The 16,643-nt window shown below is 32.1% G+C and overlaps 1 protein-coding gene across 1 annotated transcript in view; it reads left to right on the top strand.

The window, feature by feature from the left end:
- Nucleotides 1-1,730, top strand: part of LOC107217737 (protein Skeletor, isoforms B/C) — a 69,352-nt gene extending 67,622 nt beyond the window's left edge. The window contains exon 11 of the mRNA XM_046746711.1: nucleotides 1,382-1,730. Coding sequence (XP_046602667.1) covers nucleotides 1,382-1,528 — 147 coding nt within the window. The 3' untranslated portion in view covers nucleotides 1,529-1,730. The remainder of the gene's footprint in view (nucleotides 1-1,381) is intronic.
- The last annotated feature ends 14,913 nt before the right edge of the window (nucleotides 1,731-16,643 follow it).

Here is a 16,643-nt window from a genome sequence, read left to right as displayed (position 1 = left end):
CTCTGGTAACTTCCAACATTTTACGCTGAAAAATATTGTTATCGATTGGAATTAATAATCATGCATCTTTTCATGCAAAGCTATTGAATATCAACACAGAATCACACTTTGAAGTAGGAAAGACATTGCACTTTTGCAGTACGTATGAAAAACGTTCAGACGAACCCAGAGAAATTACGACTTTAACGATTCTTTTTTCTGAAGAACACAATACATCAGGCAGTCCCAATATTAAAACGAGACAGTGAATGGGGTTCTAATGGTAACATTTAAAAAGATACTCAGTAATTTATTTCAATCGATAATATGTAGTTTACACCTGCCAGAAGAATGCCTTGTTCGCTTATGATACTTATTTACGACACACAACTTGTATGGCAGTAACAAAATTGATGGCAGTAGCAATCGGTTGTTTCGGTAAAATAAATCCCTATAATTATATTGCCCTGAAATCTATGCCCGCAATTAATTACACCTACCGCGCGAATATTGACTCATTTTCATGCTCCCAGAAAAATGACGGATAGACGCGATGTCAAGATTCCGTCTTTTATTGTACGGTATCTGTGGCACATAATTTTTTTTTATCTTTAAAAGGACAGTTATAAACATCGATAAGGCTAAAAGGATATTTATAACCTCAATATTGAAAAGTTTAAAGAGCCCTTTCAGTCAGTTTTAATGTATATACCCAACTTGATAATAATAGGCCAGAGGAATGACTTTTATGGGACAAACGCAGAAATAGAATGGTTAACGTAATTTTAAAGAAAACTTTTATTATAAAAAAGATCATTGTTTCGAGAGAATCATTGAATGACGTTAATATTTTTTGTCAGAAGATATTAAAAATCGAACAAAAGTTTGACGAATCGGAAATTAGCAGCAGAAAAAATGACAGAGAACATTGAAATAATAACATTTTGAAAGTGTACTATTTTGCTCCAATCCAATGGGACAAAAGCTACATTATCTAAACTTTTAAATCTTCGAAAACACTTACCTTCCCGTAAAATAGTGATTTAGCTGTGTAGGCATTAAAGGGTTACGATTCTAAGCTGACAAAATCAAGGTTCAACAAAAACATGAGATTTTTGTTGAGTAGGTATGAAATCAGATTTTTAACTACGTAACATATAATATAATTATGTAAAACAAAACATCTCGAGATCTCAAAAAATGTACACTTGCTTAAATTATTCGCATCTCTCTCTCTCTCTCTCTCTCTCTCTCTCTCTCTCTCTCTCTCTCTCTCGATCCCTACGTTCAATTGGAACATGGTTTGTCTTTACAATGAAACTTTAAAATGAGGGATTTATAATGATATTCAATAAACTTGATAAAATATGAAAGATCTTACTAAACCACTTCACGATTACAGTGTTATTCTCACAACAACTTGGGATGGAAAATTCGCGTGGTAGACCCTGGATTCAAGCTTCAGAAAAATGGGAACCCAGCAGTCATGTTGACATCATTGCGGGCGGCAATTATAATGGTAACAAGTATTTTGTCATTTTTAAGATGAAGAGTTAGCACGTAAATACGGCTGTCTAGTTCCAATGAAAGTTTAAATCAAACAGTGAAAAGTAACAAATAAATCTCAATGAAAGTTCTAGAGGTGCTTCGTGCATAGAGCATCGGTTGTAAAGTAATATAAATGATACAAGGTTGTAAGAAAGTAACTCATCTTTTACGAGTAAAAACAAAAAAAAAAAAAAACATTTAGGTGCATATATATTGGTAACTTTGCCAACGGAAGGTAAACAATTTAGATGCAAACATTTTTATCTTGCTCAGATCTATGATGCGTTATCTGATGTACTAACAAGGGAAATACCCTATATGTGCCTCACCGATTTTTTTCATTCTGCAATACGTTGTTGTACCTCGAAAACATTGGACACCAATTTTTTTCACGCGCTGATTCAGCCATTAACGAGGTAAAAACCACCCTTAAAGTTTACAGCCAGAAATTAATTTTCTTTGAGATTTCTTGGTAATAGCGCCTGACATCTTTTGAGCAAATCAATTGAACATTATTCATTATCACTAGGAATCACTATCCTAAGGGTTTGCATCCCGTATTGTTTCGAGGTAAGCTTTAGGGGTGATCTTTACCCCTGAAACGGCTGAATTAGCGCTCAAAGAGACTCGTGTACAATATTTATCGATGTACTCCAACGTATCGTAGAATGAAGAGAATTGGTGAGGTACCAACATTTCGGGTATTTACCTGGTAAGATATGAAAATCCCCTAAATTAAAAAAAAATTTCTGCGTTTTTGCGTTTAGTTTCTTAGCACCTTCTGTCGATAGAAAAAATTGATCCAACGTGAATTGGCGCAATCACAAGTTTTACAAACATTTAACTCACAATCCATAATCAGATGCGATATCTCACGGCCATGGGGGGGGGGGGGTTTAGCTATTGCTGAAAATTTACCTAAAAATAAATTTCATATTCGAAAAAATCAGGCCTCTTTACATAAAGAATATCGTTTGTTACATTTTTTTCGGCCGCAGAAAGTGCTACAATTCTGAAGATACGAATTCAGTGGAAAATTAAATCAAACCGTTTCTCGTCAACGATACAGTCGAGAGATCTGACAATTCAGAGATTTTCACATCTTCATATCACAATGACACATCTAGATTGCAGTCAAATGACGTTGTAGTAACTGATCGTTTACCTGTAATTTGCGAGATTGCCGATATTTATTATATCTATTATATATATATATAATATATATAATATTATATTCAACAGTTTACTGGGAAAAGTAACTGAGGTAAAAATTTTAATGAAACGTAAAAACGTAGTAACGGAAAAGCGACAATAACAATATTGAATTAATATTATTATTACGAAATGTTTGACAATAACTATGCAATTCAAACAGAATTGGAGTGACAGATAAAATTTTGACAATACAAAGTTAACGAAATAAATATGTATATGTATAGGTATATATATAAGTATAAATAATAACGTGAAATCACGTTACTTCCAGACTAATAAAATTATAGAACAGTTATATAATATTAGATACAACAAGTAATTTCTGAAAGTTTTCGATTACCCATTGTGTCGTCATATATTATATATACCTATATACATATATAATAATGTACAATCGCATCAGGATTGAGTGAAGCGAATGTAAATTTTGCACAAAGCTATAGTTAAATCTACGTATACATAGGTATATGTATGTAAAAACATAAATTTATCATATAGAATGTAAGTATAACGTTATATTATATTATAACAAAATGCTGTCTATTTGACAATAATTTACACTAGATTGAAAGTAGATTATATAAATACAATATAATATGTATATATTATGATATATACGTATATATAATATATATATATATATACATATACATACATGCATTTAAATATGTTAAGTGTGAATATAAAATGTACAATATAATACGTAAACATATTTGCATGTGTGTATACATAGGAAAAGAAAATAGGTAATAACGCATAAGCCAGGAGTAATCTAAAACCCGAGACAGCTGAATGGTTGCTGTTATAGTTGCGTATTAATTTGATGAATGTATAAAATACAGTACACGAGTAGAATTTTAAATGCGCGAATTATTTTGAAAAAAATAAGGTTTCAAACAGACAGCACAGCTGGGAACTGGATATATTCAAATGAAAATCCTAAACAGTAAAATTATTTGAAATAATTAAAACCCTCTATTCGTTACAATTACGTAATGTCAAATAGGATACACAGTAACGTAGTTCATAACGGTACAAGTGCGAGGATGTGGATCGTAAATAATTTTTTTAGCATCAATGTGCGAAATTCGCACACTGAGTTGAGAAAATGGATTTTTTAGATGAAATTGAAACGTTGTTTGACAGTCAAACAGTTTTGCACCTATATTAAATTGAATCATAAAATGTATCCTGCAGATAGCGAAGCTTCTTACTCTAGATCGCCAATTTCAATGTAGACACTTAATTTGGGATTGGATTGAAATTTATCGAATTCGTATTTTAAATTTCGTATACAAGAGACGTATTTGCTAAGAAACCAGAGTTTTCATATTTTTTTACTTTTGTTCCAAGTGTTCAAAGCTATTTTATGAAGTCACAGCATTTCTTTGCAGACTTTTTAACTATTAAAAGTAAGTAAGTATTTCAAAGATTCTTCGCAAACATAGTTATTCATATTCGTTTACGTAATTATGGGATGAAAAGATAAGTAATTAACAAAACATAAAAACGGTATTGCCAACAATTATAATTCGGGTGAAAAAGACGTAGTTCGTATTGTTCCGGTCTTCAATTTAATTCGACCCTGAGGGTGCAGAGATTGAAATCTACGATCCATAGATGAGATTTTCTTCCTGTCGGTTGGGGATATTTTTAATTGCTAAAACTTGATTAGCTTGAATTACATTTACCAGTAAATATTCTTGAATTTTTACACGACTCGTGACTGGCAGCCACTCATATCTGATTGTCAAGTGTAAAAAGTCTCGGGGATAGACTAGTTCCTGGAATAAAAAAAAATTCACCATTAAGAAAGTATGAAAATATTCATTTACGATGTATTATGTATATACGGCGGACCTTCCTACAACGGAGTGAAAGTAAAAAATGTGCCTTGGGTGCAGATGTATAATTGAATATGATATATAAATATCGAAAAAATTTGGCTTTATATTTCGGAACTCTGATAACCCGTACGTACAGAAACTGCTCCCTATAATCAAATAGATGTGCGTCGTTGAATCAATGAATTGAATCACCCCTGAAGAAATTTCAGTTTGAAAATTTCTTTGTACACTAAAAAAAAATGTGGAGTAGCGCCAACCTTCCCATGAGGTTGAACAATCCTCGCTACGCCAACAGTCATTTTGCTGACAAGTCAACTGCTCGAAAGTTGTCTCATTGAAAGCCAAGTCGTTGAGCCGACTATGTGAAAGATTTGCCCTTGAATTTTTGTTTATTTGAATTAATAGTAATTCGTGACTGTATTTAAAATACGGACCTAAATGTTGAGTCGTGTACGGTATCAACGTGACTCTATTAAGTAAATCCAATGATATCAAAGATCAATTGAATATCATTTGCTATCATACTGACACCTCAGTCCTAAATACTATCGTTTTCTCGGTCCGTGTTTATATCGTGTGGATACTCAAATGTGTGATCAAGACGTACGTAATATGAAAATTTATAATGAATGTAATTTCATCAACCATATCTTTATATTTCCGTTTACACGAGTCTAGTGCAGCTACTGTTATTTGTTCGTTTGTAAATTTTCGCAGTTATCCCAGTGACATTCAACATCACACTGCAATAGTTCGTGTCAAGGTGTTTTGAACGTGGTGCTACGTGACTGATTTACGATTTTTTCCAAGAATCCATCTCGTCCTTTCGTACAACTTTGGATCTATCTGAAATTTCTTGTGAAATGATTGCTGTTGTCGGAAAGTATGCTCTGGTTAACTAGAGCTCGATAAATATCGTACAGATTTTTCATCTGTTTATTTCGCCGCTACAGGCTTTAATATTATTTTTTTGCAAATTCTTAGATTATTAATTCGTACAACAATTTACCAGTCCCAGAGAACCAGAGCGCACTTCGTAACTTCAAAAGGATGATACAAAAAAAAATTTGAAATTAAATCAGTTTCCTACGAAAGGATGAAATGGATTCTCGTAAAAATTATTAAATCAATCACATGACGTCACGCGCAAAACATCTCGATGGTGTTATAAGTTGATAAACATTAGATAGTTAAGGAACTTCCAACAAGTGACTGTAAGCTGCTTTATTTTCATTCTCAAATTACGCGTAATTGTAATTTTAAATATTTTATCTGATTTCCTCAGCAATTGAAGTTGCACTCAACTCTTCATAACTATGCCTATACTCTTTATAAAATTGTATGAAAAATGTGACCTATTCCAGTTAAATACCAAAATATTTCTTTTACATACGAGAGTAGTTCGCTCAACGACATACTTTCAACTACTTAGGGAAGTTAACTCAACTGTACCATTGGTTTCGCCGTATCTAACTTCACGACTCCGCGTAGTTGGATCAACTACGTTGATTAGTCTTCACAATGCCGTTTTCTCAGTGTATATCTCAGGAAAATATGTATTCCAGATTACGTATGAATTGCAGATTAGGCACAGAGAAGAATTCGAATAATATTCAGAAAAACCCTCATCGAATTAATGTTTCGATATTTTATACAAACACTGGGCAAAGTTCGCTAAAATCAGAAGAATTCTAACAATTGCAAATCAAGTTCACAGTAGATGGTCAATGAGAGTTTTGGACACAGACTCCGTTACGACAGAATTACCGACACTTAGTCAAGACACAAACCATTTCCAAGAATGTTCAGTGTCGGTGAGTATCACCACTCTGACCAACTTTATCGATCAACCAGTAGAGGCTTGCAACGAATGTTGACCTTGTCCAAATTTTCGGAATTTCAACTGACAGACAGTTTTCGAAATTGTACGAGAAGTTTTAACATGTCGGGAAAGTGAGACATCGGGAGGATTGCAGAGAATGAATGAACGTTATGCGAACTCTCGGAATTTCGGTTCATATACAGGTACCGGCATGTCGATACCCATCGAACGATTCCGTTAACTTACGTACCTCGATCCGATGATCGATACAGTCAGCCGGAGTGGAGATATCCCCCCACCACCGAATGTTCAAGAAAAAGGTTTGTGTCTTGGCTAAGTGTCAGTAACTGTGTCGGTAATGGAATCTGTATCGAGAACTATTTTTGCCCATCTTATGTAAAAGCTCAAAAAAAAATCAGATCGCCACAAAACTGCTTGAAAATTTAACAGATTATTGAAGGGGATTCGGAAAATTGATTGTTTACGATAGATTTCAAAAAGTAAACCAATCTCAGAGCAGTACGAAAATCATAAAATAAAACACAAAGGAATACAGAATTCTAGAGTATATTATAGAGAAGAATGCACAAACCGTCGGTAAAATTTGTTTAAACGAATGTAAAGTGTATGAAAAATTCAAAAATTCTCTACAGGGTTTTGCAGATATTTATAGAAAATATCCAGTAAGGTCGTCTTGTCCGCCACATCGAACCACGGGGTAAGGTTTCAGACGAGTACATGTTATAAGGCATTTTATATCAACCGAACCGTTTTTCACTGCTTTTTGTTTTTCAAATATGTATTTAATATAAATCCGTACTTACCGACACTTCCACCTTAAAAATTTCAAGGTCGAAATAGTTGGAGAAAATTACAGAGTTTCTGACGAAATATTTCACAATATCTGCGAGTTCACATAGAATCCACAATTCGTTTTAACTGGCGTCAAAGATCGTTTTTCATCACACGTGCATCTCATTCAATTTTTTGTAAATCTTCATCTAAAGTACTTATTTCGATGAATAAGTTTTTCATCCATAAGCGAAAATTTGCACTCCACATCTACAAAAGGCTTGGAGATTTATTATTCACAACAATTTTATAAGTAAGTCGATTTGCAGCGTAGACAGTGGGCAAATCACTTTCACTTTAAAGCGTGGTGTTTCACTTTTTTCATTGCAAAATCACTCGAGTAACTATTATCATCCCAATCGTGTGGTACACTCCAATGCTTCTAAATTATGTATTGTACAATTACTATTTAATTTTGTCAATCAGAATAATAGTACCGTGTTATTTATCCCAAGGGTTTGACATCATTTTGTAATAAGTGTCATAAAACTTTATCTGCAACTTTAAATAACTGTGATAAATAAGTATCTACACGAAATTTTTCCATTTTTGGTGTGAATGTGCACAATGACTTTTCTGAGTATATTTTAATCGTGGTACCTAATTCTATTTTTATTGTAAAAATTAAACTTAAAAAATGTCTGTTTAATAAATATTCCAGAAAAATGTGACGAAAGGTCCTAAATAGAAATAGAATGAATTAATCGAAAAACTACGTTATTTTTGCACTGCATTTTCGAACAGCGAATCCCTGTATCTCCTGCAGTTATCAGGATTGAATTTTCATTCCCGATTCAAAAATTTCAACGCAATTGTAGTATTTGTTAGTGGCTACTGAAAGCAAATTAAATTAATTACTGTTTATAGACCACTAGAATACTCGAAAATAGTATTCAACTATTTTTTTACAGAGACTATGTAATCTTCAGCAACTATTTCGACTCTAATATTTTTTCCCTGAATGAGAGGATATGTGATAACGAACTCTGAATAGTTCTCTTCGTCTGAAAAAGAAAATAAATAACTTCAGTGAGTTTAGTAGTTGAAACAAGCGATTCTAAAAATGGGCTTGGCCGACATGGAATGCCCTATATATATATATATATATAAAAAAATATATATTATGTATTACGTATTATATTTACACGTATAACATCACACTGCGCACGGGAAAGTATTGTGAAAAAATATTTAGCTTGTTCTAATTGTAAGAAAGAAGCGAATGAGAGAGGATATTAGGCATAAGTGTGCGACTGGGAATGATTATTTCGGGGGCTAGTAAACGCAACCAAGAAATCAGTAAAATACATAATCAACTTAGAATATAGGTATTACTTTTAAAAAGATAACTTCGAATCACTAATAACTTATAGTTTCTACGTACGGGGTGTCTTCAAAATTGATTGAAATTAAAAAATTAAAACAGAAGACCAGATTTTAAATTCTATATATATATATAGTATATATGGAATATTTCAAAGAATAATACCATATTGTGCGTAAATTTACTTGTGGCATAACAAACTTTTAACATTAAGTAATAATTCAAGGGACAATAATAAGATGTAAAGCAAAAAATTAGTAACAATCGAAAGAGAAAAATTAATAAATCCTATCCTCATACGATTAAAGAATATATCACGAATCTGTATAAGACAATATTTGATGGCAACTTAAGACAATAATTCTTTGAGCCAAGCACGTATGTTCGTTGTTTTGTCGTTTACTTGTCTCTTTAATTTAAATAAGATTTTAGACACAAAGTTATATATAATGTACCTCCATACATAGCTCGTAAGCGGATCGAACTCCTACGTCTGTGAGCATGACAATAATAAAAATCAATTCTCGGACTAACGTTTGGCTGGCTGCCGTAGAAAGGTGACGAAAATTTCAATAACATAAATCGGTGACCATTATATCAATATATTAAAAACCGACTTGAAAACAAAAAAAAAAAAAAAAAGCAAACTGTAGCAAACACATCCAAATACGAAGTAAAAAAATCTTTAAAATGTATATATAATCAATTGTTCGCCGTAATATATTAACGGCAGCCCAACATAGCCCAGAATTGTTAGTATTTAAGAAACGGATGATAATTTAGTAATTAAGAAAAATCTTTCCCTCGAAACTTTCGTCTATCCTGTATAGTGTTTCTCAAACTCAGTCACACGACCTGCAGCTAATGTAATATTATACGATTGATTTTGCCCGTTCATCTTTATGAAGCTTCGACTTTTAAAGGTCTGATATCATTGTACAAAAACATATCTGAGAGTATTTTAGATATAGAAATTCTGGATAACATAAATATTTGAAATCCAGATACATCATGACAAGGTAACAAAAAAAAAAAACTCTAAAATGTTATATCATTGGAATTAAGAAAGGTAGGGTTTGATGTCATGTAGTACTCCCATCTTTACCGACCGAGCAAAATCACCCTTTAATAAACAAACCAACGAGAATGGTTCAATTTTCGTCGGTGCTTCGCTCTTTTCTATTATAATCCAAATAAGTTACTCATATCCAGAAAATCGTTAAAAAAATGTGACTGAGTAACTTTCCTGAATTCTGGTACAAAAGAACGGTGCACCGTCAAAATTTTAACTCTTTCCGTTCGTTTGTTTATTCAATATAGGAAGAAAGAGAGTGAGTTTGCTCGGCCGGTAAGGGTAGGATTTCTGTATGACCTTAAAGTTCAATCCAATAGAATTTATGTCAGGTGTACAGCCAGAAGTGGCAATCAATTTTTTCATACATATCAAGCTAGCAAATTGTTACTAAAAATTTAATTTGTATTTTATGATGAATACAATTAGTTTTTTTTTTCGTACCACGTCAAATGGACAATAACTGTTGACTTAAAAAAAAAAAAAAAAAATTAAGTTTCTTTATTCAGTTCAATCGCATCCTATGTCACAGAAATCAAACGGTTATTTACAGGTCTAGATACTGAACTGAATAATAAGCTGTACAACTATACATGCATATCAACGTGGTCAACGTGGTTTTTTGTTCTACTATAATTTTAGATGTAGCGGAATAGTTACGGTTAGCTCTCTACATCACCGGCATACATGTGGTTTCTGACTTTCCAATGAATACTTTTGTCGGATTCCATTGTCAGATTTCCGATTCCTTTTTAGTTTTTTAATGCATCATTTACGGCGACTTTCTCCTTGCGTGAATATTTTTACAATTTTCTTTTGCCATTCATTTTTGTACTTCTAACAAAAAGTTGACAACTTTACACTTCTTTTCATCCACATGCTTTCTTTTCTTTTAAATTCAGCATTTATGCTTTCGATCTATCTCTCCATGCATTATTGAGATGATTTGATTGGGATTTTGTGTGATTTGTTGCCTACCATACACCTTAAAATTCATACCAATTGTCTATAACCTGTGCGAACAATTTCCGATCTTACTTTTTTTATTTTCCACCTGTGTATTGAAGGGTATCAAGGCGATAGTTTCAAAGTAAATAATACTGACGATAAAATTCAGCAAGCATTTCTTTCGCCAATTAATATAAAAGAAGCTGGGTTAGGCTTTTGGATTGAATTTACATTTTAAATTCCTATCAATAATAATTATATGTGTAATAATAAAAAAATAAAAAATTAAATTGAATTCAAGAAGTTTTATTCATTTTGAATAAAAAAAAGTTCTATCTACAGTTTATTCTTACCGTTAGTCAAATTTGTCAATACAATCTATCACCTGAACGGAACGCAACTTCTTCTGCATCATTATACTTGTTTCACGTCTTAACCTATAACTATACGATAATACCAAATAACATTTCAAACATCGATAAGGTTCTTCATTGTTACCAAAATTCTTTTACACACAGAGAAACAAGTGAAATCAATTCATTTTCAGATTATTGAAATATTGAATAAAACTCTTGACGTACTGGTCTAGTTATATTCAGTCATTACATGTATTCAGTTTTATTTTTAATCAAGATCAAATTCTTCACGGCTATTTCTTAAACGAAAACGAGTCACCAAACTCTGAATTCCAGAAGCACTTTTGCACAGCACCCCCACTAATGTGATTCTAACTCTTTGTGTGAATACTACATATATCAGTAAAAGTAACTCCAATTGTTAAAAAATTTTTTTGGTTCGTGATTTCATCAGAATGTTGGCATCAATTTTGTTGAACAATCGAGATTATTTACAATAATGAGGTTAGTGACTTTTGGAAAAAAAAAAAAAAAAAATAAAGAATTCCAAGGAAAATATCAATTTTGATGTTCAACGTCAGGAAACCGTGGGAATCACAATGTCCAAATCGATGCATTTCAAGACAAACTTTGTATCATCCCAAGGATCATGTTGGGTATAAAAGAAATTCAATAGATGTGAAGCTGAAATTATTGGCATTTTCGAGTTATAGGCTTTCGAATACGAAGAAAGTAAAAAATGTTTTCTTTATATGCTCAGGTACTTTCGGTTAGGTTAAGCTAAAAAATGCCTGATTTTCTACGAAAATCCTTACGATTTTTATAGGCAACTTGGAACATGCTCGGACTATTTAAATAGAATTTTTCTCAGAATAGTTTGTTTTTTGCACCCGGTTTGCACATGTCAAACGCTTAATTGTATGTAACTTTTTTAACGTATTTTAGAACTCCTGATTCATAGAGCAAACTAACGTTTGGTTTTTTTTTATAGGAATCACTGTTGAGACACAGTGAGCTCAGAAATATGCGACGGCTTCTCCGTAAGGCGAAACTGTCGATTATTAGAAATTTGCATCGAATTTCAAACTCTTTTACAAAAATTTACGGAATTTTGAGTTTCGAGTTTTAATTGTATTTTATAGAAAATTGTGGATGATGGCAATTGTTCGTAATATTTCAATGTTTTCTACGGAGAATCTACAAAAATCAACGATTTCCAAAAAACATGGTGGCTACTAAAAACATTTTTTTTAAATTCCTGGAGTTCTTGCTTCACTTTCCCTTATCAAATTCAGATTCTTTCCCTGACTAGAATTCTAAGTAATAGTGCTAATAAAAGTAACTAATTAACAAAGCTATGAATTGATCGGTATTCTGAAAAATGGTCACATTCTACCTAATAGTGGCGGAAAGTAATTTATATACATCCGAGCTTAAGCACAGAAATATTTTTCTAAAATTATTTTGTTATATAAACGTTTACAGCCAGCATTTTTCAACTTATTTTACGAAAATTTTAAAATAACATTTAGATCCATATACAAACGCACTTATTACGTATATAAAATATCTTTTATAGAAACTAGGACGTTATTTCCACTTATGCTAACCCCTGTATCTTCTCCAGTCTATTTACTCAATACGAATTTTATTGATTACAAATTTGTAGCGACTGATTTTTATCAGCTTAGTTTTTCTCGTTTCGCTAGAACACCGTTCATTTTTCCTGACCAGTTGAAAGATTCCCTGACTTACCCCTGACTTCCCTGACTATTTCAAGAAATCACTGATTTTTCTCTGATTTCCAGGTAATCCCTAACGAGTGGCCACTGTGAACAAAGATAAAAATTTTTACGATTTTCTGTACCTTATGTTTTTATATAATATCTTGGAAATTAGTAATAGATTTAATTTTTTGAGTTGCGAGATTAAAAAAAAAAAAAAAACGTTCTGGTCTATGTTATAAACTGATCTCATGTTTTGTGATCTGTACTATTCACATAAAAAATTAGAATCAAATTGGTAGGGATGAGATGCAAAAGTGTTCCGTAAATTCGGACAATGAACCAGATACAAACAAAAGGAAGAAACTTAAAAAAATTCATCACATCCGCTGTTAGAAGTAAAATAATTGTTGATCAGAATTGAAATTATTATTCCACCGTTGAGAATTATTTGTTCTCAAAATATTTTTATACCTGTCAAGCCGGGCATAATAAAACGGTGAAAATGCATCCAAAGCGTTTTAGTCAGGGCAGATTTTATAACGTTGCAGGTCTCTGATGAAAAGTTTGTGAAACACTAAATCATGAGAAATGTACACAGTTTAAGTTAACTAAGAAAACAAATTCGATACATGCCTATGACAGATATTGATATAATAATATCTCACACATGTAAACACACCCACACATATATACTATATATAACGACAAAAAGTTTAGGGTATGTATCGTATGTATCTACCAATTTTTATGCAGCAGTCTGAAATCACTAATTTAATTTGAATAAAAAGAATAAAATGTACGAACGCCGTAACTCTACATTAGCATTGAGGAAAAAAATATTCTTTACTCCATTGCAAAACACTACTGATTTTGTTTAATTAATCACTTTTCAGACCTATACGAGACTGGTGGAAAAAAAAAAAAAGGAAAACGGTGAAAAAGATTAAATTTCTTTAAAATAATCTTACTTTTTTCACGAGGGCGGAGCTTCGCTACGGAAATTTTTTTTCAAAATAAATTGTGATATCCTGATTCTCTCAAACAAAAATTTTTATCATTTTTTTTTTTTGCCTGTAAAGTTCGTGCTTGTCTTTCATGAAAACTTGCTTCTCAAAGTGATGATCAAAAGAAAAGACTCAATCTATCAAATAATACTTCAAAACTGTTTTCCCCTTTCTTCTCAAATTCGTTTCATATCAACTATTTCATCTAAATTAAGATAAAATAAATCAGGTTGTAATAACAGCATTACAGTAAAACTACGACCAACAGTGTCCGAGGCATACATTTTTAAATATTAGTTCCTTTTCCAACGCACTTCACAGACTCTTAAAATTCATGCCTAGAAAAGTGGCCGTCGTAAATATCACGATCATGAAAACTCTTTTACATTAAATTCGTCAAAGTTCGTCACAAACAATGTAAGTCTTTGAAAACGCATGGAATTAAGACCAACTATACATATCTTCCAAAGACTAGTGTATATGAATTTGTCTTGCAAGTCTAATCGTAACTACTCAATAATTAATAAAACTGAATTCTATTGCTTTGCACAGAAATAAGGAATGAGTTTTTTTCTTAAGACCTGCACAGTTTCGATACTTATATTGTAGGAATCATCACTTCCTAGCATTTCACATAATATCTGAAAATAACAGATTAATTGAATATTTTCATGCCAAATTGTTCAGTGAGAATTGGTAGATATATATATATATATATATAATTGTGACCCGCGAGCTGTACGTAGACAATAATTTCAAAGGAAATGATAATAACGAGTAATAACATAAATTTCGTATTTTATCCACTTTAGGCTTACAATGATCGTATAAAGATTTAGACTTAAGACAATAGCTATCCAAGTTTAGCATTTAAGAAGTTTGTCAATACAAAGCTTGGTCAAATGTGTAAAGGATGAGAGTGGATAGACTTTGTGTTCCGGTTTTCTATTTTGTGTATTCATAGTTCGCTCGTTAAAGCTGGTAGAGAAATGATTACACTAGAGTTAACTATTTTGCTCGCTAGTGCAGGTGTGCTGAAAGTGACACGGCGTTCGGTTCAATACGTGCACGGTTGAAATTCTATCCTAGATGCTATAATATAGTAGAAATATGATAGTTCCGAGATTGAATGGAAAATTAGTACGACTTACTACATTCGTATTTGTGAACGTTTACATTCGTCCGTTAAAATTTGTATCTGAATCATAATTCGACTTGAAGTCATTCTGATTTTTTATTGTAATTCGTACAAAAATTTTTGTGGAAGCACTGAATATAGGTGTAGTTTATCTCGGTATTCTTTTATTATGTCCTTAAACTGTCATGTTTCTACTATAGTTTCTAGGATAAATATTTCTCCCTATGTAATTAGTTAACGAAAATAAGAAAAACCTGGGTAAAGTATACAGCAGGTTTTTTGATCACTCTCTTTTGTTTTACATCATTAATATTTTTTCACGCACACCAAAGTGATTTATACTGTCCAAGAATTGACTTTACTTTATTTTTCTTAGATTGAAACAATTGCTTATTATTACCGTGGTTCGGAATATTATAAAATTCTCAAACAATTCACTTTGCCCTGATCTATCTGATTTTAATAGGGCAGCTTACTCTAATTTCAAATGGATTATCTGCTGCCGTAATGATTTTAACAAATTCGCATTTTGATTAAGGGGACTTCATACATTTTATTCTCGTATACTCAATCGCCCAATATTTTTTCCTTTCAAAATAAAGGGCGCGCAATTTGACACAGTGTTGTGGTGTGTCTTTCTGAAAGATTTTCAGAAAATTTCAGTTTCACCGTCAGATTCTTTCTGTATCTGTCAGCTCTAGCTTTTGTTTCAAACATTTTACTTATATCCTTTTAAGTTAGTAAATTATTGGCTAGTTCCTACCTTATGAATATCAGAATTCTCACTATATTTTCAGGGCTATAATCCCTAGTAACAATTAAACTTCTTCAGTGAATCTTTGACGAAGATTTTTCGTCAAGAATCTTGTCTGACAGAGACTGAAAACTTATCATTAATACCGATGCTGCGAAATAATTTTCTAGTTGCCGTCTGCTAGCAGATTGTGTGAATGTTCTAACACACAATTTTCCATCAAACTGCACAATTCCCGCAGTCACTCCTTCTCAGAGCAAAGTTGTTGGAGTCTTACACCAGGTTCTTCATATTGTACTGTCTACTCGAAAAACTGCCGGATATCTGCTGAAATTCTTCAATAGATCTTGTACTGCAAAGTCTGATGACAGATCCGCACTCGAATAAGGACACAGACGATTAGTGATCTACCGTATAACCTGAAGAATCTGATCAATATTTATAAGAGAAGTTTTCACTCATTGTCAGCTTGTTACTAGGGATATTATCTTTAATTAGCGTAGAAGGAAAATTATAGTAAAATCTGAAATATGTAGAGTAGTTAGTGAGATTATAGTAACGATGACAAGTATGGAGTGTTGCTGGCGTCCCAACATCGCATAGCTGCAGCGAACATTTGAGTAATTTCCGACACACTAATGTAATATTACTTATAACCCGCTGTCATTACAAGCAACAAAGAGAAAGTGGAAATTCAATATTACGTCTAATAAATCCCGAAAAATATAAGTGGAGATAAAGGAAAAGTTCGAAAATGTATGAAAATATGAGAATGAGTAAAAAAAAAATGCGAAAAAACGAAATTTATTCCTTATGGTGTATCAAAATACCATTATATAATTATTATATCAAACATTGTCAACCATTTTTTCAACGTTCATGTGTTAGGCTAGGTAAATAAATAAAAAGAAAATATGATAACAGTAACAATAATTAAACTAAATAAATTTAAATTATACATTATAGTACCAAACTGTAAATGTAAAGCAATTTGAGAGTACTAGGTATACTCGGCAAGAAAAAAACAGAAAAACACATGTACAATTATATTAAAGTT

This window comes from Neodiprion lecontei, chromosome 1 (assembly GCF_021901455.1).
Source record: "Neodiprion lecontei isolate iyNeoLeco1 chromosome 1, iyNeoLeco1.1, whole genome shotgun sequence".
Lineage (NCBI taxonomy): Eukaryota > Metazoa > Arthropoda > Insecta > Hymenoptera > Diprionidae > Neodiprion > Neodiprion lecontei.
The sequence above is the reverse complement of the archived record's forward strand: the minus strand, read 5'-3'. Positions and strand labels throughout refer to the sequence as shown.